The sequence below is a fragment of the Galeopterus variegatus genome, unplaced genomic scaffold (assembly GCF_000696425.1).
Source record: "Galeopterus variegatus unplaced genomic scaffold, G_variegatus-3.0.2 Scaffold213, whole genome shotgun sequence".
NCBI classification, from domain to species: Eukaryota; Metazoa; Chordata; class Mammalia; order Dermoptera; family Cynocephalidae; genus Galeopterus; species Galeopterus variegatus.
The window spans coordinates 453,128-474,913 of record NW_007726324.1 but is presented as its reverse complement, the minus strand read 5'-3'; the positions used below and the strand labels follow the sequence as shown (position 1 = coordinate 474,913).

The window sequence follows — 21,786 nt, the reverse complement described above, 5'->3', positions numbered from 1 at the left end:
TGTCACAAGGCTTAGCGAACATTTGCTCTGGCTCTGTGTGAAGTCGCAGGTGGCCCCAGGGCCTCACTTCTGAGCTCTTGGATTATATGCTTTAAAATGATCAATTAAAAAAAATTTTAAGTAGAATAAGCTCATTGTAAAAAAAAAAAAAAATATAAAATACAAAGATGTAAAAAAGTTATCCGTCATCCTAGTACTTCACAGAAAACTACCACTGACATTTTGGTATATTTCTTTTTTTGTTTGTGGTTGTGTATGAGCATTTAAAATCGTTGATCATATTAAACATAGTTTAAAAACAGTGAACAAAATGAGGACTTTTGTATTAGACTAGCAGCACTTTACAATTCTTTAGGAAGTGTCTACCAAATGTATACCTTAACTTGACCTACTCACCCACTCTTATATTGTAGACATTGCAGGTTTTTCATCCATCTTTATCATAAGTAATATTATTATGAGCATCTTTGTGCATAAAGTTTTAAAAAACATGGAGTTCTGAATTATTTCCTTAAGCTAGACTCGCCAGGTTTCACTCTAGGGCCAGAGAATATGAGCGTTTTTGAGACTTTTGATGGAACCCACTCATCTACACTCCCGAGGATGTGAGGGGATGCTTGCTTTACCGCAACCTCACCTGCGTTTGGAATTCTCATTCTAAAACATCATTGCTCATTTGCTAAATGATAGTTCAACACAGACTAACTTGCTCACCCTATCCATTCTGGGAAAGGAGTCAACAGGAAATTCTAGGAAGAGCACCTGGTCATAATCAGAAAACCAGCGAGAGGGCAGGGTACCCAGCAGAGGGCGCTGCGATGCACGCCAGTCCTTCGCCTATAGAAGCACACCCCTAGGCACGTGTTTGAATCGGGCCCTGATTCTCCTGGCATAGGCTGCCCTGGAGGAGTGCTGGGAGGAGGTAGAAAGGTCCAGAAGGCAGCAGGTCTTCTCATTTTCAATTCGGGTCTTTCAGAAGGCATCTACAAAGACAAGTTCTGTTAATGGCCTGGTTTGCTAGCAGGTGTCAGGACTGAAAGATGAGAGGCTTCCAAAGTCCAAAGGCACTTCTACCAAATCTGAGGCCACAAGTGCCTAAGAAACCTGGAAGCCCTAAGAAAAGGAAGTGGCTGGTCCTGCAGGGCTGATAAAAGTGGATCCTACCTCCTACTGAAAACATTCCATAATGGACCCTTTCTCTCCTAACCTCAAACAGGGCATTGAAAGCATTGATCAGATCGCTAGCCTGTGCCAGTCTGACCTGGAGGCTGTGCGTGCAGTGGCCCGGGAAACCACACTGTCATTTGGTAAAGTAGAGCGTCACACGTGGTGTGCAGTCCAGTGGGTTGCCCAGGGTCCTTAGATGTGGGAGAGGCCAAGCCCAGCTCTCACCATGGGGAAAACAGCGCCTGGGATGGCACCATGAGCATCCCTGGTGCACAGTCAACTTCCACCTTTACTGCATCCGGCCAAGGCAGGTTTCCTTAATGGCTGGGGTGGCAGGAAATGTTTCACTGTCTTCTTAAACTTCCATTTATGATCCTCAGTGAATGACAGCCAGAGAAGACAGGGCTACAACTCAGCAGACTCTGTCATAGATGGAGTGCGGCAAAGACCTCAGCCCATGCGAGTTGCCAGGTGGTAGCTCCCCAAGCCCTCCTGCCCCTGCCCACAATTGGTGGCTGGCTGGTATAGGGATCCAAACCCTTGACCTTGGTGTTGTAACAACCCCTGCCCATTTAGAGACACTAGATACTCCCATGTCAGTAAGTACTAAGGCCATCTTGGTCTGGCAGAGTAGGAAACACTGAGGTGGGAGACAAACCAGTGACGGACTACTTTGATATTTCAGGTGAAAAAGGACGCTTAGCTTTTGAGAAAATGGACAAACTTTGCTCAGAACAAAGAGAAGTCTTTTGCCAGGAGGCAGATGTGGAAATCACAGTATTTTAAAAAGCCAGGGCTCATGAGGTCAAATCCAGTGTCCTGTTTTTTGCTGCTGCCCAGCCTCAACATAGCACCTGAGCTTTGGGTGGGGCACACGTGCTTCCCCAGAAGTGTGAGGCTGCCTGTTGCCTGAGGCTCTGGACCTCTCACAAAGCCCCAGGGCACAAGTGGAGCTTTGTACAAAAGCAGGAAAAGGTGATGCACAGCACTTCGAAGTCTGCACGGTCACAAATGAGCACTCAACTCTTGGCTTTGGAAACCTGTCTGACCTTCCCCAGGCTGGGCGTGGCAGCCAGCCACGCTACCAAGGGGCGAAGGCCAGGCAAGTTGAGGCCCTGAATAAAAGGCTCGAAGACGAGTGTGCGGAGCTTGAGGTCTCCCTGCACATCAGCTGGCTCAGCACTTCTGGTTCAACAAATACTGGGATTGAGGAGGCCGACAGGCCAGCCAATTGGCCGTGCTAATGAATGACTGCAGTGGCTCAAGTCATTTCAACAGCAGCCGGCTGTCACCTCGATAAGCTGAGGAAGGTGGGAAGGCTCAGAGCCAGGGTTTCGATGACCCACACTCTTAATGTGAGCTGCAGCCCAAATGCCAGTGGAGCTTGACAGCAGCCGGCTGCCCAGGACCTTATTTTCACAATGTTCAACAGCGCAAAGGAAAGAAGATACATCAGCCAAGGGGCCTGAGTGTCACAGGCAGTAAAACCATACAAATCAAAATGAAATCCAACTTGTGAAACAAGTCAACCTAGGGCCTATTAAATAAACTGTTCCAGAATCAATCAGCTATTTTGAAGGAAGATTTCACTGAAGTTCATGTTGTTTTAAAGAAAGAGAATTAGTTTCCTATTTAAGTCTACTACATAAAAGCAAAACAAAACACCATGTCCTGAGATGTCTCTGTATTAGTAATGTAGAGATAACCTGGGGTTTAAATGTTCTATCAACAATGGCATTAGAGAACTTTGTAACTTAAACATTCTCCCTTAAACTTCCTGTACATATTTTGTTTTTTTCTTTTGATTTAACTTAGTATTTATTTGCCTTGTTCATGTTTAATTTTCTGAAGTTTCAATTAAACTATTTTAATTGGTATATCACTTCACCCAAAAAAGTACACAGTGGTGGTTTCTCCAAACAACCTACTGGGGAAAGTCACCCTTGCTGTCCTGTAGTGCTCTCTCCCACTGTGAAACTCCCACCGTGTGTGGTGTCGGACGTGTAAAGGAGGGTGACCTCAAGCGCTGTGCTCTGCTGGATGCTGAGATTCTCCACATGCTCTCGAAGGCTCCCCGCATGTCTTTTCCCTGTGTGGACAACCTGTGGCATGGCCTTTGGCCCCACCTGGTATCTGTTCCAAAGTTATAAATTTAGATATTTTTTTCATGCTGACATTCTACTTCTTGAAAGCTTAGATGCCATGTTTTATACCTGAAACAAAGTGGGCCAGTGGGTGCGACACTGTCATCTGAGTCTCTTGGCCACGTGACCACAACCTGTATTTGTTTCCCAGTCCTGTGGGCCCTACTGGGAGGCCACAGCATGGACTGTTTACTCTGCAGCCAGCTTTGAAACAGTCATGAAATCTTGAAGAATATGAGGCAATTTTTGTATTATTTTTGCGGTATTTTGCAAGTCTTCAAAAAGTCAAAAACTCACTTTGGGGGATTTACATTGTTTAATTTTGTACACAGAAGAGAGACTATACTAATTTTTTTGTATCTCATTCTTATTTCTAGGTCAATTCTACATCAAATGTGACTGTAGGGATGTACTGAGATGTGGTAACCACTGTATCTTACAGGCAACTGGCTAAGGGACATGGTTGTGAAGGTAGAACAGTTCTTCAAACTTCTGTACATCTGTTCAGTTATCCAAGAGCAGGCCTCATACATCCAAAGGGTGGGTGTTTCTTTTTGTTTTGGGTTGAGGCCTGCAGTGTTAAATAAGCTCACTAGTAAGGAGTTTTCCCAGCGCAATGGCACTCACAACTCCAGGAAGCTGTCTTAATTCCTAGATGTGGAAATTCTAACCCCACTTGATTGACAACATCTGTTTCACATCAGCAGGGATGGAAAGAAAAAGGAGTTACCCATCCTGGTTTAGGTCCATTAGGCAAAGAAAAGGGAAACACCCCAAATCCATGTTCTTTAGAAAAAAAAAATTTTATTGTTGCAACTAAAATGCAAACCCATCATTTATGTGGCAAGTTGGAAAACTATACAGTTTGACAGTTCTGTGAGGTCACAGAAGACCCTGAGATGCCCCCCACCCCCACCCCGTCATGCATCCATGTACACACACCTGAAAAGGTATTATACCAAAACACCTTGCTTTTTTTCGTTTGTTTTTATTTTTGTAAAAATGGTTTTTCCATGGCCATTGTAAAAAATAATGACCTGATGAGTAAATATTGGCTTAAGGCATATAGCAGAGCAGCTCGCTACCTCTCTAACATATGCGTAACAAGATGGAGAGCCATCTGTTTTCCAAGGATAGGAGGTTAAACCAGTACATCCATTTTGAAATGCTACTATATATACACACCCAAACTACTACATACATATACAGGACTTTTTTTCAAAAAAAAAAAAAAACAAGCCCAACTCAAAAATGCTTACTGCCTGGCACCTAAACCTTACCCACACCTCAGCATGGCTCAAACGTCCCCACTGCAGAATGTCTCTGCACTGGCTTCTGCCACGTGAAAGGCAAAATGTGAAATGCTGGCAAGAGAGCAGCTCCGGAGTGATGGCTGCCTTTTGTTTCTTGTTTAAAAAGCCCCTTAATGTGGAGACCTGAAGTTCCCCTCGAAGGAAGAGTCGTGAGCACCATCAGTCCCCACAGGGTTCAAGGGTGGGGCAGACGCACCTCTCTCAGCAAGGCCAACCTGGATGGAGACGGCAGCAGGCTGACTCTAGGGGACGGTCACCCCAGTTGTTTCAAGAAGTGTGGTTTCTAACAGTTGCCTTGCTTCCAAATCACTGTCTGCTCAAGAAGAGTGTGAACCTGGAACAGTGGAGGCTGACCCCAAATGTGTGGGGGGACCCTGCTTGCCTAAACATCCAGAGCATGAGGTGTGAATATGGCTTCCCATACCCTTGGAATGTCTGAGTTACAGTGGGACCCAGCTGGACCAGGACAGGCCGGGTCACACCAGGAAGTCACCAGAGTGTCATGCCAGGAATTAGGCGAATATCTGTTACTGGAAAACATCACTCTATTGCTGAACGGCAATGATTTCAGCAACAGCCTTAAGAACCACAGCCACGTAATGATCAGATCATGCAAAGGTAGATTGGACTTGTACATGGGGGCACATTAGTAAGCAGAAATCTAAGTTTCTCATTTCAAGCACATGGTATCTCATCAGGACACAAAAAGACCTTACATGCATTCTAATACACACAAGGAAAGTGGTGATTGAGAACAAGGTTCTAGTAGATAACAGGGGAGGAGAATAACTGGGACAAAGTAATCTCACATCGTGTATCTTATTAAATACCCAAGTATTCATTATATATTAGACCATTGTTCTATCTTCTCACATTACCCACAATATCACTAAATAATGACTGCTTACAACCGTCCTCCTTCCCAGTACTGGTCTGACGCAGCAGGCTCATGGCAAAGGCTTACGTTCCCAGTACTACCTGAGGATTTATTATTGTACTTTTTGATAAGCCCTTGATGCAAGGCTGACATCAAAAAATTTTAATACATTATTGGTTTAAGAAAATGCTAGTGCACTATGGACACCTTTGAGGGAAAAAAAATTAAAAATAAATATGGAGTGGAGAGGCTTACTCTATGCAGATGCCACAGTGGCTTATGGGGAGGATGTCAGTGTGCCTTCCGCCTGGGACGCACTGGGATGCACCGTGAGGGAGCACATGGGGGGTGAGCCCCGAGACCGGCATGGGCCACCTTCCCTCGGTACCACAGCACGGTGCTCCCCTCTGCTCTCCTCAAAAAATGGGTTGTGGATTTGATACTCAGAGGAAAGAGGAGGAGGGGAAAAGTAAAAGGATGAGGGTGAGACACACAGCCCGAGGGGTGGGGGGTAGGTCTTAGTGCAGAACCAACGTCCATCCGGGGCACGGCCCTCTACGCTGTCCGTCGGCCCTTACCTACCACGGCATGCCTGCTAGTCGGGCGCGGGCTCTGCGAGCAGAGGCGGACAGTGGGTGGAGGTGAAGTGAAGGAGGGTCAGGTTATGTGTTGCTGTTGAACAGGAACTGGAATGAAACCAAACATTTCAGATGAGCCCAGACCCACACTCGCAGAGCTGTTGACTCATGCATGACCCCGGCCAACCCCCTGGTAACTCCAACCTTTGAGGCAGCCACCAGTGAAGGGGGTTTTGGATTTATTTTTATAATAGTCCCCTCCCCAAAAATCACCCCTAAGGAAAAACTTGTTGGCATTTTGCTAAACCATCTGATGCTCTCAAAGATGGTTACCTGGAAAGAAGTAAAATATTTAAGATGACGACAGAAGTCTTGTGAGGTGATTTCTATGACTGAGGCTAATCCTCTCTCTTCCCCTTACTTTAACAGCAACACACTTCTAATGGGTGGATTTCTACTAAAATGGCACCTATTTGCCAAACGAAGTGGAAATCACTCCTCTGGATCTCAGCAGTGGGGTGAAATGCTGGTGGCCATGCTGTAGTGAACCTCTGACCCATCTGCGGGGATGGGGTGATGAGGGCTGGTGCATGAGTGAGATGGCTGTCACAGGAGGGATCGATGGAGAAATGAATGATGGAAAACTAGAGGGGACACCCTGAGCAAAAGCAGAAGCCAGGTTCTGTTTTCTAGAGATGGTCTTTTTTGTTTTTCTTCTTAAAATGGGAAAGGCTGTAGGCACTGTCCAGGCTCAGTGTGCACACAGCCAAGGGAGTGCCCGAGCACGACAGTGGCCTAACCCTCCTCTTCAAGGGAGTTTACATTCGTAAAAGTTTGGGATTCTTTCCCTGGGAAATCAAATATAAAATGTGTATCTGATTACACCACTTAAGGGTACAAATACGTTTCATAAGTGCCTAGTCTTTTTTCCCCCAGAAATAACAAAAAGCTGCTTTTCATAAAGGTTAAAAACAACAATGTGTTGTAATTCTATTTCTTTTTTCCAAAACAAATGAACAAAAAAAAAAAAGAGAGAGAGAGAAACATATTTGGCATTTTCTCTACTTATTCCTGAATAGCTTAAGGCCCTGAGATTAGACTCATATGTTCTTGGGACCACAGGCCTCCTTAAAACCCCAGTGCATCAATCCTCAGTTCTCTTGTTAGCCCTTCCATAGTTCCAGACTTTAAAAACCTTTGATCTGTTTCTTCTGAGACTGGCTCAAATGCGCCACAGAACTGAATCCTAACACCAGGCTAGCGGCCAGTGCTCTCTGCACGCGCGCATCTCGCCAGCACGTCTGTCAATGAAAACATACCCTGTAGCAGAGGTACGCGCCAGCCGTGAGGACTGTGGCCATGCACATGTTGACCAGGAAGGGCTTCCAGTGGGTCAGTGTGTGGTCCTCCTCCTCCTTGGGTGGTGACGGCTCCCCCTTGGCAGGGAGAGCAGCCTGGGTGCCTCGGAGACTTCCCCCAACAATCCGACTTCTAACTTCAGTGTCTTGACTCATGCTGAGGAATCAGAGGGGCAGAGATGGGTCACTCACACTGGGAAAGATGGATGGCAAGGATGCTATTATTATGGGAGGAATTCTACGAAAATACAACTCATATGTAGACAGAGCATGGTGGTATTGACCCATGCCAGCCAGCCAGCCCCTGTGCTTGGAGGAAGGGCCAGCCAGGCAGGGCAGACCTCAAGTTGGAGTCCACTGGTCACCCCCCACTGCCCAGGTACCTCAGGCAGCACCCACAGTCAGGGTAGGGACAGCAAGATGCCTGAGTAATTGATCACTGATAGGATCAATTCAGCTGGAGGACCCACTGGTATACACACTGTTGTGTACCTTGCTTTCTCTTCTACTGCAACTCCAATATCTGGCCACATCCGTACACCCACATCTCATTCTTTAGCAGCTGCACAATATCCCAACACAGGGAGAAAGCATGATTTAGCTAATCCCTGGATTTATCAGCTACTTTCTAATTTTACACTTTTACAAATGATACCACAACTACCCATACATATCTTTGCACAATTCTTTGAGAATTGCTGCAGGATCCATTTCTAGATGTATACAACTGCTGAATCAAAGTGTGTATACATCTTAAAACTTCCCCCCAAAAAGGAGGTACCCAATGACACTGCCACCAGTAGTCTCGGGCTTGCGCTAACTCCTATTCATTCTGCAAGCTTCCATGCAGTGCCACTTGCTACAGGCAGCTTTTCTTGACCATCTCGACATGTGCCTCTATCAAATCACTGTCCATGGGTTCCCATCACACTATACTTTGGGTCTGCATCTTTCCCAAGAAGACAGTCTAGAACATAGACCAGGGTACATGTTCTAGTTATCTCAGTATTCTATATACATTAATAGGTACTCAGTAGTGTTTATCAAACTGTAAAGAAGCAAAATGGTAATTAATTTAATCAAGACTACATGAAAAGGTTAAGTTCCCCAAAGGACCACTGTGGGGACTGACGGTACATGGTGGAAACTGGATATCACATTTCAGGACTGCTGGAAGCCTGGGGGAGAGCACTGTCGTGTCACTGGGCAGACAGATGCTACTTGGTTGTACCAAGCCTGATTCTAATGAGCACCACCAGGTGGCACTAGAACCCTACTGAAGTCATTCACTTCCTAGGGTCACACTGTGCCCAATCTCATGCCTCGTCCAGCCAGGAGAGGAGCAGCTCTGACCCAGGAGCCCCATTTCCCAAGGATGTGGAAGTGCTGCATGCCAAGAGGAGGCTGAGTCCATAGGGTTCCACTACCAACACATGTTTCTGGAACAGTCAAGTCATTTCCCCTTGCCCCCTACAAGCCAGGACCCTCTCATATTACCTTTCCATGTGGTAAGGGACATTTAAGAGGGTTCTGGTTTCTTCCTTGATGAAGCCATCTTTATCCTCCTCTGTCTCATCCTTTACCCACTGGTGGTTTGGGAAGAACTCCTTGCATTTCCCATTGTGTGGCTCCAGGATTCGTTTGGGTGGCCGGGGAGGTGGGGGGACATGCTCAGGTGGGGGTTCCAGGTCCTCGTGGGAGAGCTCCTTCCACTGGTCCTTGAAAGAGCAGCAAGAGGAAGCCCCATGAATGTTCACTTTGGGTTGGTTTGTCAGGAAATACACTCCTATTTAAGTGAGCACACGGACGGCTTGGCAAGGGGCTGTTGGATTCTTTGGGTCTCCTGCTATATACTTGTAAGAAAAAATCTTTTGAAAATAAAGTCTATTCTTCCTATCAATGATCTCTATGTGAGCACCTCAAAGGCAGAAATTGGAACATGGTGAACATTTTGACAACTTTCTAGCTATTTTAAACACAAAGGGTAGCTATTTCCTCTGCTGCCTGGCAGTATGAATGTTTACAACAGCCTCCTTCGAAGAAAACATTTAAAATAATCACACTTGGATTAAAGTAAAAGCAATGCTGACCTGCACTGAAGAGTCTCCCATGATGAATTTGGCACCTTCGATCACAGCTAGGTAGGAGAAACGCAGCTGGTCCGCCGTCTGGATCAGTCCCATCCGAAATTTCCTCATTTCTAACAGCACTTTCTTGATATCAACAGAGGAAGGGTCTTTCCTTTTGTCCATCTGAAAGTCAGAGAGGAGACGCAATTCAGCCAGCTCCAACTCTCAAGTGCAATGTGATTTGCCATGTTTCTGGAGAGCAGTGCTCCAGTTTCTACTTAGAAAAAAATCACAGCAAAGTAGGCAGAGGAATTCTAGAAAAATATGAGAAAATGCAACAAAATCGGAACCATTTGAGCACACGTTTGAAAGAGTTAAGAATGAGAGAGAAGGGGATACTTAGACTCTACCTGGATTCTATGTTAAAATTAGAAGCATCCCTGCAAACAAAGCTATTTAGGGAAAAGCTACTTTCACAGGGGAGAAGTTGTTACAAAGGAAAGGTCAAAGCTGGTCAGCTGCCTGAGGAAACGCACTTGCAGTGACAGTAACAGAGGAGATGTGGCCAGGCCAAGACAGGGGTTCCAACATGTTTCCTTCTCTTCCTGGGTGTCTGCAAGGGCCTCCTTACCAGCAAGAGGCAGGTGTCAGCCAGACAGAAGGTCCCCGACCTGCCGATGCCGGCACTGCAGTGCACCACAATAGGGCCATGCTCCACGCTGAGTGACCCTGACTCTCGGACTTTAAAAAGAAAGTTCAGGAATGAGGCCGGAGATTCAGGGACTCCAAAGTCAGGCCATGTGGTATAGTGGAAATGTAAGATCTCTCGAGTTTCTTGAGTCTGGAAGAGAAAAATACTCATGATGCTTCCAAGAGAACCGTCTGTACAGAAATCATAATTCCAAGTACACACAATGTACTTTCCATTCACATAGCTCTAAGAGAAATGTCACTTCTCAGCTTTTCTCCTAGGGTCCATGCACCCAGTCAACAATTGCCAAGCACCCTGTGCTCGTTACTGAACCTGTAGATGCTCCTGCTTAGACTTCAGTGTAAAGGTAAGAAAGGTGGGAAAAGAGTTCCCCACCTCTTTTCTCCAGTGTCCCTATCACTTCCACTGTCTACACGGTTACAGGTAGTTTCTCTCTGTCTCACAAGTCACAATGACACTGCATTGCCACCCACGATAATCTTGTCATAAAGCACCGGGGGTCTGTGTGTGAAAGGACGAAAAAGCAGCTGCACGTGTGGGACAATAGCTCTGGATAACTCAGGACTTTTCAAGACTATCTGGGAGTTTCAGAGGATTGTCCTTTTAGAGAAAAAGGCAACCACCTTGGTCTCCAAAGACTGGTGGCTGCACCGTCGCTCGACAGGCTGATGAGGATGAGGACACTGCAGGAGCACTCAGCAGGTGTCCTAGTCCTGTGCCCGTGAGCTTGCTGAACTCTCCCTGCAATGTCTCGAGGTATGAATGGATTCCCACTGCTCCCCTTTCCATATTGGGAGGTTGAGGTTTGGAGTCAGATAGCCCATGTTCAGAGGCTGCTGCAGAAACTTTTGAAAGGAGAACTCTGGTTCTTATCCCAAAGTATCTTTCCCCGTGGCCCGGTGTGCCCTGGTGGAGCAGAAAGAATGGCCTCAGCTCTGCTCCTTCCTCAAGCCCCATGATCAAAAGGTAGTTCTCAGTAGGAGGAGAGTGCTCACGGCCCTTGAGAAGGTAAGGGTCCCTTGATACAAGTCTCCTAACTCGGGAGTGGGAAGAAGGCTATATAAAGGAATCACACTAGCCTTGAGGGTCCCCCAGCTGCATGGCACCGAGCATCAGGACAATGCCTGGGCCACTGGACAACAGCTGATGGCGAAATGCTTCAGGCCAGAGACCCACATTTGGCCAATGTCCACAACATGCCAACCATGTGCCAGCCACCGTGCCAGGCACGGAGAAGTCTAGGAGAGCCCCTTGCCTTCACAGAGCTCACAGCATAGTTACCACGACTTCCTACTGCAATGAAAACACATGACAAGGAATACATATTTAACCCTGCCCAGCTATTAAATACATTGGTATCTTCTACAGATTTGGCAGCAATCTGCATACATTAGGATAATTTCTACAATCCCTCTAAGCAATTCCATTCTTTCCTCCCTTGAAAATGATCTCCAAATAATTTTAAGTCATTAAAGAGAAATATTTTTTCTACTCTGGGGGGAAAGAAAAGGACTTAACATTCAAAATACTGAATAAGAAGAAAGCATGCCAAAAGTAAGTTTTCTTTTAATCCTTAAAAATGTGTAGAATACCCCTTTTGACACCCTCACTCACACCTGCCCACCTCTTTCACGAGGATTTCATTCTAGGTCTGTCCTTGAACAGACCCGCATGGCTGAGAAAAGACTTTAAAAACAAAGTCTGTTGGAGCAAACAGATCCTAACATTAAAACCTAGGAGCTCCGCCAAACAAAAAGCACAAGCCTCTTGTGCTCTGTCTAAATTCAGTTTCCCTCAACAAGCAGGAAAATTTTCTTCAGAGTTTACCAGAAGTCACTCTTAATGTCAGGCTCACAGATGCTAAAAAGCATTAAAAAGAAGTCACTACATAATCCTCCAGGCACATTCCAACATTATTCCTGAGACTCCTCCATCAATCACACCCTCAGAGCCCCTGGATGCAGCCACTGCAGGCTGGTGGCTCCTGCACCCCCACAGCCAAGCAGACAGTGCTCGGGGCAGCTGCACACTGCACTCCCCAGGAGACACGTGGCTTTAACCTCCTCTTTACTTCCCCGTAACCTGTGCTAAGTTCTAGATCTTACTTCAAAACTGTTAATTGACCAACAGGAGCCACGGTGACTATAAAGCAGGATTTGAAAAGCTAAGATGTGAGTTAACACAGAGGCCTTCAGCATTACCCTTCCACACAGCTCAGCGAGCCCCTCCATGTGGTCTCATCACCCCCACCTTCCCTTTAGACTGTTACTGGGGACTGCTCCAGGACAATCCTGTGCTACTCCACCTGCATTACTGACCCTTCTCCTATATGGCCTCGAGAACCCTAACAAAACCTAGTTTGGGAGAAGAGGACACTGAGACAGCATGAGAGGTGATGTCCCTTGCTCCAAGAGCGACAGTCTGATAGGGCGAGGCCAAGATTCATCTCCAGACAGTCTGCTTCCAGAAGCTAGTGGCTGACCACCGTGTTTCACACTGTCCTCAGCTGCTGCCTCCAGCTCCCTTCTACTGTTCCCAGTACTGGCATGGATTCCTCAGCATTAAGGCTCTGGGTGAATTCTGAGTCCCCTGGGGCAGGGCCTTCTGTGGCGGTGCTTCTTAGCGCAGTACCTTGCCATGTTCCAAGACCACCTTTTAGCAACAACAAGCAGCTGGTGTTATAAAGTCTTCCCACCGCAAATAAACCCAAGAGCTAGCCTAGAAAACATCCACTAGCTATGAAACTGGAGTCAGCAACGAGAAGGCTCTTCTTCCCTCACTTCAGACAAAAGGCTGAGGACCATGGAGAAGGCAGCATACTCCACTGGCATTCGACTTGCAGGCCACCACTTCAGTCCCTCCATAGTCACACAGGCAGGAATAGATCATTTTTAGGTAAGAAACGCCCTTTTCCCTAAGAACTGGTGTTAACTAGTGTTAAAAGTTAAAGAGCAAGCTCTGTGGAGAAAGAGGCATGAGACCTCCCCCCTCCCAAGGGACTCCTGGTCACTTGGTAAGCACACAAATAAGCTGTGCTCAACATAGTGCTGAAACCACATCTTGCTCAGGGCAGACAAAACCTAGGAATGCTGGCATTAGATAACATCACCCAAGGGAAGAGGTACAGCGACCAGTAACCATCTGAAGTACTTGAGCACATGCCATACTTACTGTAAGGTTTTCCAATTCTAGTTGTCGTACTGTATAATATGACTTGATATCTTCAGAGATCAATGTCAATTTCAAATTTGTGTCTTCAAAGATCATTTCTTTTTCTTCTTTTTGTGGCCAATATTGTGCACATTTTAACTAGGGGAGGAAACAACATTGAATTATTATGAGCAACTGACTGTTTTCCTATGTCAGGAGACTCAGAGTACATTCTACAAGTTTTGTGATAACACAAAGGCCTGAACATGAACATCATGGTCAGCATGGCTGCCTGCCTCTTGAGGAGATGGGCAGGGGCCATGAAGATCCTGACCAGGGCTGGTTATGCAGACAGGGCTCAGGCTTCCAAACCTAGCAGTTCCCTGGTTATCCACAGCAATGGGGTGCTGTTGAGGAGATGGGCAGGGGCCATGAAGATCCTGACCAGGGCTGGTTATGCAGACAGGGCTCAAGCTTCCAAACCTAGCAGTTCCCTGGTTATCCACAGCAATGGGGTGCTTCCGAGGTCTGACCCTGTCCCACCATCTATGAAGGTGAAGTTAGATCGCACAAAAGGTTTCGCCTCTCACAAACTCCTTTACGTTGCCATTTCAAACCTTACCAAGGACCTGATCAGGCTGCTGGCATAGGGTACAGAAGGCTTACCCTGCAAAGAAAACTGACAGGCAATTGCAAACAAGACTGGCAGAGGCTGCAGGGGAAGCCCTTTGGAGCGGCTGAAGGGCTGTAATCAAATGCAGAGTAACTTTCAAGGAAGGCTTGGAGAGGGGCTCCTCGGGGCTCAGGATCGCCCTTTCATTCTGGTTTGGTTCAGTTCAGGAAAATACTTTTCATCTTCTATTTTATAATTTCAGAAGCTACTTGATATTCTTGATTTAAATGTAGCTCATTAAATATTTCTTTAAAACAAGCAAACTCACAAAGATTTGGTTTCGTTTGGAGTTTAAGAAAGAAAATTTGATTCAAATTTACTGGCACACTTCACTTAAACTAAGTTTCTGTGCCAGTTATTCAGACATTTCTCCTTGTGGATGATCTTTCTGGACAAAACTGGCAGGTAAAAGGGCCAAGCTGCCAGGTTTATGAGCCGGAAACACCGACAATGTGCCTAGACAGAAGAAACCTCGAAGACTTATGATTCTCGTCAAATGAAGTATCAGTGTGTGTCAATAGCTCTTTGGTAAATGACATTTGTAATTCACATCACTGACCCACTCCATGCCTCTTCTGGGGCAAAGGAAGATGTGGGTGAAGGGAGCTGCTTCAGGGCCAGCCTTTTGTCTGTCAGCAGATGTCATGCCCAGTAGTGACAAGGTGGACTGTGGGAAGTGCCGAGGGGGAAACACCATGAATGTGCCATGGGAATTCAAAAGACACAGATGTTTCAGGCCAGCAATGTTACATGAGAGATCAGAGAAGACTCCATGGAAGGGGCAGGTTTTGAAGGACAGCTAGGACTGCTGACACAGTGACTGCAAAGAAGCCAGGCTCAGAGGAGCAACAGGAGATGGGGCAGAGATGAAGGCCCACCCTGGCAGCAGGCCCAGGAAACTGTGGCATTGTCTGGGGGTAATGAACAGCCAGGAGGCTCTTGCAGACAGTGAACACAGAACCACAAATGCCTATTGGTCCTGCTTTCCTGAAGCTGAAACCTGTCTCCAAAACAAAACCCAAACAAAAAGCAAGAGAAACTAACTAAGAAGTACCTGGGTTGTGATGCCAGCACACATCAAACTTCTGGTCCCAGAACAGAAGCCAAAAGGGCCTTCTCAAGAGCCTGGACACAAGTCTGTCTGAAAGTCTTGGCCAGTTTCACCCACGTCACCGCCCTTCATGGATCCTGAGTTGCCAAAGACAAACCCCTCAAACGGGGCCAATCTGTCAACATCAAAGCAATTCTGCCCCTCAGGACACAGAGGCATTAATTACATGGCAAAACTCAACGTAGCCAGAATGAAAGCTGAAAGCTGACCTTAGAAGAATTTGAAAGGATGCATTTATTCCCACACTTCCAATAACTATACCTTGTAATGCCTCAAGACCTCAGAAACTGAGGCTGACCTGCTAGGTTCAAGACCATCTGTGCTGGAGTGGGCATGGAACACAGTGAGCAGCAAGAATGAAGCAAAGAACAAGAATGCAGAAGGGTCTGATGCTGCAGAGAAGGGGCTGACGTTCCTCGTCTCGGGAGCAGTGTAGCTGAGTCTGCTAAATCTCACCTCCACACAACAAGCACTCACTTTCAAAACCAAATATAAAGCCTAATAAACCTCTGTAACCTGGGTAAAGACTGACTTTGGAACTCTACAACTGGGAATTCCAGCATACAGTGACGTGTCGATTGACCAGTATTTCTTTTTAAGAACTCTTAGGCGTCTACAGTAACATGCTATGCTATGCTCTGTTGTCTATCATTTCTTACAAAAATTTTTGTTTTAAACACACAAAACAAACAAGCACAAAATCACTACCTTCCAGGCATCCTGTTACACTGATACACAACTCTTAGGCGTCTACAGTAACATGCTATGCTATGCTCTGTTGTCTATCATTTCTTACAAATATTTTTGTTTTAAACACACAAAACAAACAAGCACAAAATCACTACCTTCCAGGCATCCTGTTACACTGATACATACCAACTTGAAAAGGAGATTAACTTTTACTAGAAGCAGTCCTTCCCCAAGATTCAAATTGAGGTCTGTCTTAGGTGGGCACCAGACAGGAACGTGGCAGTGCCAAAGTGGTGGCGCCTCTCACGGCTGCCTTTTTCACCACGAAGGCAGATGTTAAAGGGTCTTTGGGGCCTTCTAAAACAAATAGCTAGGCAATCTTAAGAAAAACCTATGGAAGTCATCTATAGTGATCCTGTGACAAATGGTTTGATTTTCCCAAAGAAGTATAAACAGAGAACTAAGTAAGCAGAGTATGAGAGATGAATGGAAGCCTCGGGTACCTGTGATACAAAACGTAGTGTCTTGTACTGGTTTCCAGGAAACACAGGGTCCCTAAAAATAAGAGGCAGATTTGCCAAAAATAAAAGGGGAGGATCCTACACTATTTGGTGAAGAAAGGAAACCAGAAAACAAATATCCATGAAATGGAAAGTCTCTGCAAGCAGGTTTTACCACAGGCTGTGTGATTAGTTTATAATTAGATTAGCTGATCAAATAAGACACTGAAACTTCTCATAATTCTTCCCAGCCAGCCCTTCTGGAAGTGATAATGTTGGTGCAGAACTGAAAATGTTGATCCCAAATAAACTTTAAGAATCTCAAACCATATATTGCTTTCCATGCTAATCTGCATGTCCAAATACCCTTGAGAAGAATGGAATAGTTATAATCTACAATAAATCCAACCAGCCATGTTTTTTGGTGGCCAACACAATAATCCAAGGGGAAAGATTGTCACAGAGGATCTATGGTCTATTTATGGTCGTCTTTGGGTAGGAGACAACTAAGAGCAGGGCCTAGTGATGAACATGTAATTATAGCACTGGATACTGCTCCTTGTTATAATGTGACAACAGTTACTAAAGCAAACCCTGTGCTAACAGCAAAGTGGTTTTACCAAAACTTTTAGCAAAAAACAAACAAGGAAATAAATAAGAAGCACATTCTACCATGTCTGATGATTTTAAAAATAAATGTCTTGATTTAAAATTCCCAACCCTCAGTACCATCTAGAGCAGTGTTTCTCAACTGGGGGTGATTCTGCCTACCAGGGGACACTGGACAAAGTCTGGAGTCCGGATATGGAGACATGTCTGAATGCCACATTTGGGGTCAGGGTGCTACAGGCATCTAGTGGGTAGAGGCCAGAGATGCTGCCAAACACCCTACAAAGCACAGGCCAGCCTCCTTGGCCCTAGCAAAGAATGATCAGACCCAAATGTCTGCAGTGCTGAGGCTCAGAAGCCTGAAGATGAATCCGGACTGAACACTTCCACAGGCCACTGCACCTCAGTTTCCCCTGTGGAGAGCGTGTGCTGCGGGAACCCAATGTTCTGTTCATTCAAAATTGTTGACAAGAGCGCTGAAGGTAGGGTTTGCTTCCCATTTGTAACTTCACCGTTTATTAATCAAGCCACTGAAGCAGAAAGAAAAAAATTTTAAATGAGCTGAATTTAAAAAGTATTTTTTGAGACAAGAATCATTATTCCATCAACTGAACACTCAGGCAAGCTCCATATCTGTTACTGTTGAGCAAATAAATACTTCCATTTTTCAAAACAGTGGGCAGAAGCAAAAAAACACATAAACACACAAAAACCCATGATTTTAAACATGTGCTGTCCTAAGAGGAATATTTTATGTGAGTAACTAATACCTTTTCTTTTCATGTGAGGAAAGGGAAAAGCTTTGTGGTTCATGCTTCAAGTTTTCACTGCTAAAGTTGCCTTTGCTGTGTTGCTTCTTTACACTTGTATTTTTATCCTCCAGGGCCATGACTGTACTTTCATTGAAGGGGTGGCTTCTCTGGAGCCCTCATGTTCCTCTGGCAAGTCACATCTCTGTCCTGAGGGGGCCAGGACAGCTATGAGAGCGTTGCCCCACTTGAGCCCCAGAGAGCACGGTGCCAGGACCTGGCAAGGCTTGGGGACACCAGTTCTGCACTCCTGGGCCACATGTTCCTACTGTTCTTCACAATCCTCAGGTTATCTCCTGGGACCTCAACCTCTGAGGCTGGTGAGCCCCGGAAGTGCCTGGGAGAGAGACAAGGAGTCTGCTGGCTCTGCAGAATAATAGCCTTGTGCCTGCCACATAGAGACTGTCTTACATGAGAGACAGACCTTTGAGAGGCAATCACAACAGATGGTGGGGGGGTTGGGCAGGGGAAGCACAGGCGCTAGGTTGACCCAAGGGCAGCAATCTGAGGATATCTGGGAGTGGGGTAATGGTGGGCACTGTGACTCAGACCCTTAGTCCAGAGAACATGGAAAGAAACTCAGAACAGAAAAAGCTTGTCCTGGCTGGGGTTTGGAGAGTAGGGAGAGATATGGGTCCAGGTAACCAGGGCTGGACATACAGGGCTCTGTAAGCCACATTATGCATTACCCCATGAGGTGAGAGGAGCCTCAGAAGGGTTTTTAGTTGGGAAGAGGCTTGGTGAGACTTGGGTGAGAAAGATCATTCTGGAAGCACAGTGTAGAATAGACTGAGGGGAGCAAGTCAAAACGTGGGGGGTGGCAAAAGGTACAGACACATGAGGAGTGGTGACCTACATAAACATGCACCTCTAGTCCACATATTATCCCAAGGGATGTTTTAAAAGTTGCAAAAAACTTGGAATGACACGAATCCTAAAGTAAACACACGAGCAGACAACGTCCACATTGAAGAGGTGTGGCCAGAAGCCAGGCATCTACCTAGTGTTTCATGGAGGCATATCTAATCCAGAGTCCAGCTGCTCCCAGCTCAGCAGAGCCACCTCTGCACATACACAGGAGGCACACCAGCCACAAAGCAGATATGATGATGATACACTAAAAACTTGCTTTTCAACAAAGTCTACACAACTCTGTAATGCAATGATGGCAGAACAGGAGCCACAGGTGAAAGTAAAACAGAATGCGCACATCGACCTCTGAAGAGAGACTGAAGGGCAATTTTATTCTCCCACTTTTTATTCACTTAATTGAACTGTTTACAACAAACATTTTATATTGCTTCTTTAATTTTAATTTTTTTAATAAAAAGATACTATGTAAAGGAAATACAAAAACAATAAAGAAAATAAAGAGATTCAGACAAAAATGGTAACAATATGACCAGCACACACAGGGACAGTGACGGTCACAGTAAATAAACTCGCAACCTACCGATCCTTTCTCCATCACTCTGTTGAGCATGACAACTCCCCTGCTCTTCTGTTCCCACACCATCTCCCAAAAGTGCCCACAAGTATTCGGCAAAGGGCCCTGCAAACACACAATTTACACATGTGTGACATTTGTAGCATAAACACATCACAGCAAGAACTCACCTCAGGTAGTTAGTGGAGGACAGTGCCCTCCCATCCTCATCAGCTTAGGCAGAGTGGTGACCAAGGCTGGGACAAGGACCTGCCTCTCTCTGCCTAGTGGTCAGTAACTGCAGTTCTATTTTCTACCATGCAGTGAAAGGTCATTACTGCATCTCAGTTCAGGGCTGCCAATCCAAGGACAAAAAGTGCTGATTCTGCTTTCTGGTTTGGGCTCCACTGAGATCCAGTCCTAAGGGCAGGTGGACTACAGGACAAAACTACTGGGTGCAAGTGAAGAACATTATGGGGAAGGGATCGACTGTGATGCTTCTGGCAGTTCAAGTCCCAGGTCCAATCACTTATCATCTTGTAACCTCGGGCAAGTCACTTTGTCTCTCCATGCCTCAGTTTTCCCATCTATCTCAGTTGACTAATAATAGTACCTAGTCGTAGGGTTGTGAAAATTAACTATATTCATGTATCTAAAGAACTAAGCACAACACCTGGAATACAGTAAGTACCCAATAAAATGTTAGCTGCTGTTTTTTTTTTTTTTTTAAATTTCTGTGCAGGGATTCTGTGCAGGGATACTGTTTTCACTATTAATAGTGATGAACCTGACCATAAACAGCCTTCGTCCTTGGATATTCAGGTGGCCCAAGGGGTAGAGTGTCACTGGGGCATGGTGGGGTGTTTGCTGAGCCCCTGTCTCACTCTAGCCACCTGGCAAGGGGCAGGTGTTTATTGGACACAGGGTACAAATGCCTTGAGTTTGTCTCAATTGTTATTACTGCCTGGAAGGGACACTGCTTATCATCTGTACATCAGCATCAGAGCTTGTTACTTCCTCAGGCCAGCACCACTTCTCCTATAAATGGTTTCTATTCTCACCTACTTTCATCCAAGTTCTCCTTATTCTTTACATCATTTCCCTTTAAGTTTTGCCACACTTTCCTTAACCGTGCCAGCTCTCAGTGTCCTCTCACCTTCTCCCCTGAACTCATCTCGAACTTACTGCCTGAACTACACAAGAGCACTCGAAGTATGTGCTGCAGGGACACAGACAATAGCGATCACCCTTTTAATCCTTTCCCCCAGCTAACAGAAAAACAGCTCCCAACAGGCAGAAATCACATGGCACCTGGCTGGCCACCTGGGCCTTTTACTCCGACTCAGGCACCAGGACCCCAGTCTCGGGCTCTCCCCAGCCACAGCTCTCACCCATCGCCTTCCTCACCCACCAACACCACCCCAGTTTACAATGAGGCTGAAGGATTAAAATCACATAAGCTCTGTAAAATACACACCAAACTTAGCTGAAATTTCACAGGGGAGGTGAAGGAACACACCTTGGACATTCTTTTCTACTCTTCTATACCTCCAACTTTAAAAAAATGAGAATATAGACTTGCATTATTTGCATAATGAATAACATTGAAAATAAAAAATGGGAAGGGACTTCTTGATTTGGGGGCTTGGGAAATGTTTCAGTCATACTGTCTAGAGGTGCTACTTTGGGGTCAGACTGCTTTGATTCCTTTTGCAAATTCCAGGACAAAGGCAGACTATGTAAGCAGCTTTACCAACATCCCTGTTACCACCTTACAAAACAGAACTTCACATGTTCCAAGTAATTGCTAGGGCGGGGTGTGGGAAAGACAGTGGTATGAATTTCTGTGGTAATTTCCTAACACTCCATTTGACGCTATATGCCCTATAATGGGTGTATAAAGGGCTTACTGACCCGACATCTAAGTTGAACAGCTGTTTCAGGAAGTAAGACACTTGACTTCTCCAAAAAGAGAAGTCCCCAAGAAATCACTTTTGCCTCAACCTCTTCCCACCAGCTTGCCATCTCCTGGCATCTCTCTCCTTATCAACCCTCCAGAGGTGCCAGGAGGATCAGGGGCTTGGGGCCTGGTGAAGGCCTTCCCTGGATTCATACACCAAGAACTCACTCAATGGCCCCATGGGGCTAAACACAGCTTGGATGGTGTGCCAGATGTTGACTGGGAGGCATCTGGGCTGACTACAGTCATGGACAGGGAGGAACTGCAACAGGACAAAAAGGAGGCTGGCTTCACCAAAATTTTAATTTTCAAATGTTAAGCAAAATTATGATGCTCAAAATTACCCTATATAAGATTGATAAGCTGATATGAAACAAGAAAACAAAAATTATGATGAAAGACAAAACATGAAACCTAGACTGTTTAGAATAACTTACAGGAAATACGTTAAGACTTGAAAAAATTAATTAAAAGGAAACCCCTTTATCCCCTTTTCCCAGATACCCATGGTTTTTCGGTCACATACCATTAAGTGTTTTATAAGAGGCTCATTTATTAAATCACTTTCATGATTTTTTCCCCCCATAAAGATGCCAAAAGCCAATAGGAATTTTAAGGGATTTTTCATGCATGTTCACAT

General features: G+C 45.6%; 2 protein-coding genes across 2 annotated transcripts in view; one reads left to right on the top strand and one right to left on the bottom strand.

Moving 5' to 3' along the window:
- Positions 1-3,063, top strand: part of FAM65C (family with sequence similarity 65, member C) — a 36,910-nt gene extending 33,847 nt beyond the window's left edge. Inside the window, exons 21-22 of the mRNA XM_008565916.1 lie at positions 1,217-1,307; positions 1,853-3,063. Coding sequence (XP_008564138.1) covers positions 1,217-1,307; positions 1,853-1,953 — 192 coding nt within the window. The 3' untranslated portion in view covers positions 1,954-3,063. The remainder of the gene's footprint in view (positions 1-1,216; positions 1,308-1,852) is intronic.
- Positions 3,064-4,091: 1,028 nt separating this feature from the next.
- PTPN1 (protein tyrosine phosphatase, non-receptor type 1) overlaps positions 4,092-21,786 on the bottom strand; it is a 65,714-nt gene continuing 48,019 nt past the window's right edge. Inside the window, exons 4-10 of the mRNA XM_008565915.1 lie at positions 19,214-19,312; positions 13,390-13,527; positions 10,138-10,347; positions 9,528-9,689; positions 8,935-9,155; positions 7,399-7,594; positions 4,092-6,187 (exon numbers count right to left, since the gene is read on the bottom strand). Of these exons, the coding sequence (XP_008564137.1) occupies positions 6,164-6,187; positions 7,399-7,594; positions 8,935-9,155; positions 9,528-9,689; positions 10,138-10,347; positions 13,390-13,527; positions 19,214-19,312 (1,050 nt within the window). The 3' untranslated portion in view covers positions 4,092-6,163. The remainder of the gene's footprint in view (positions 6,188-7,398; positions 7,595-8,934; positions 9,156-9,527; positions 9,690-10,137; positions 10,348-13,389; positions 13,528-19,213; positions 19,313-21,786) is intronic.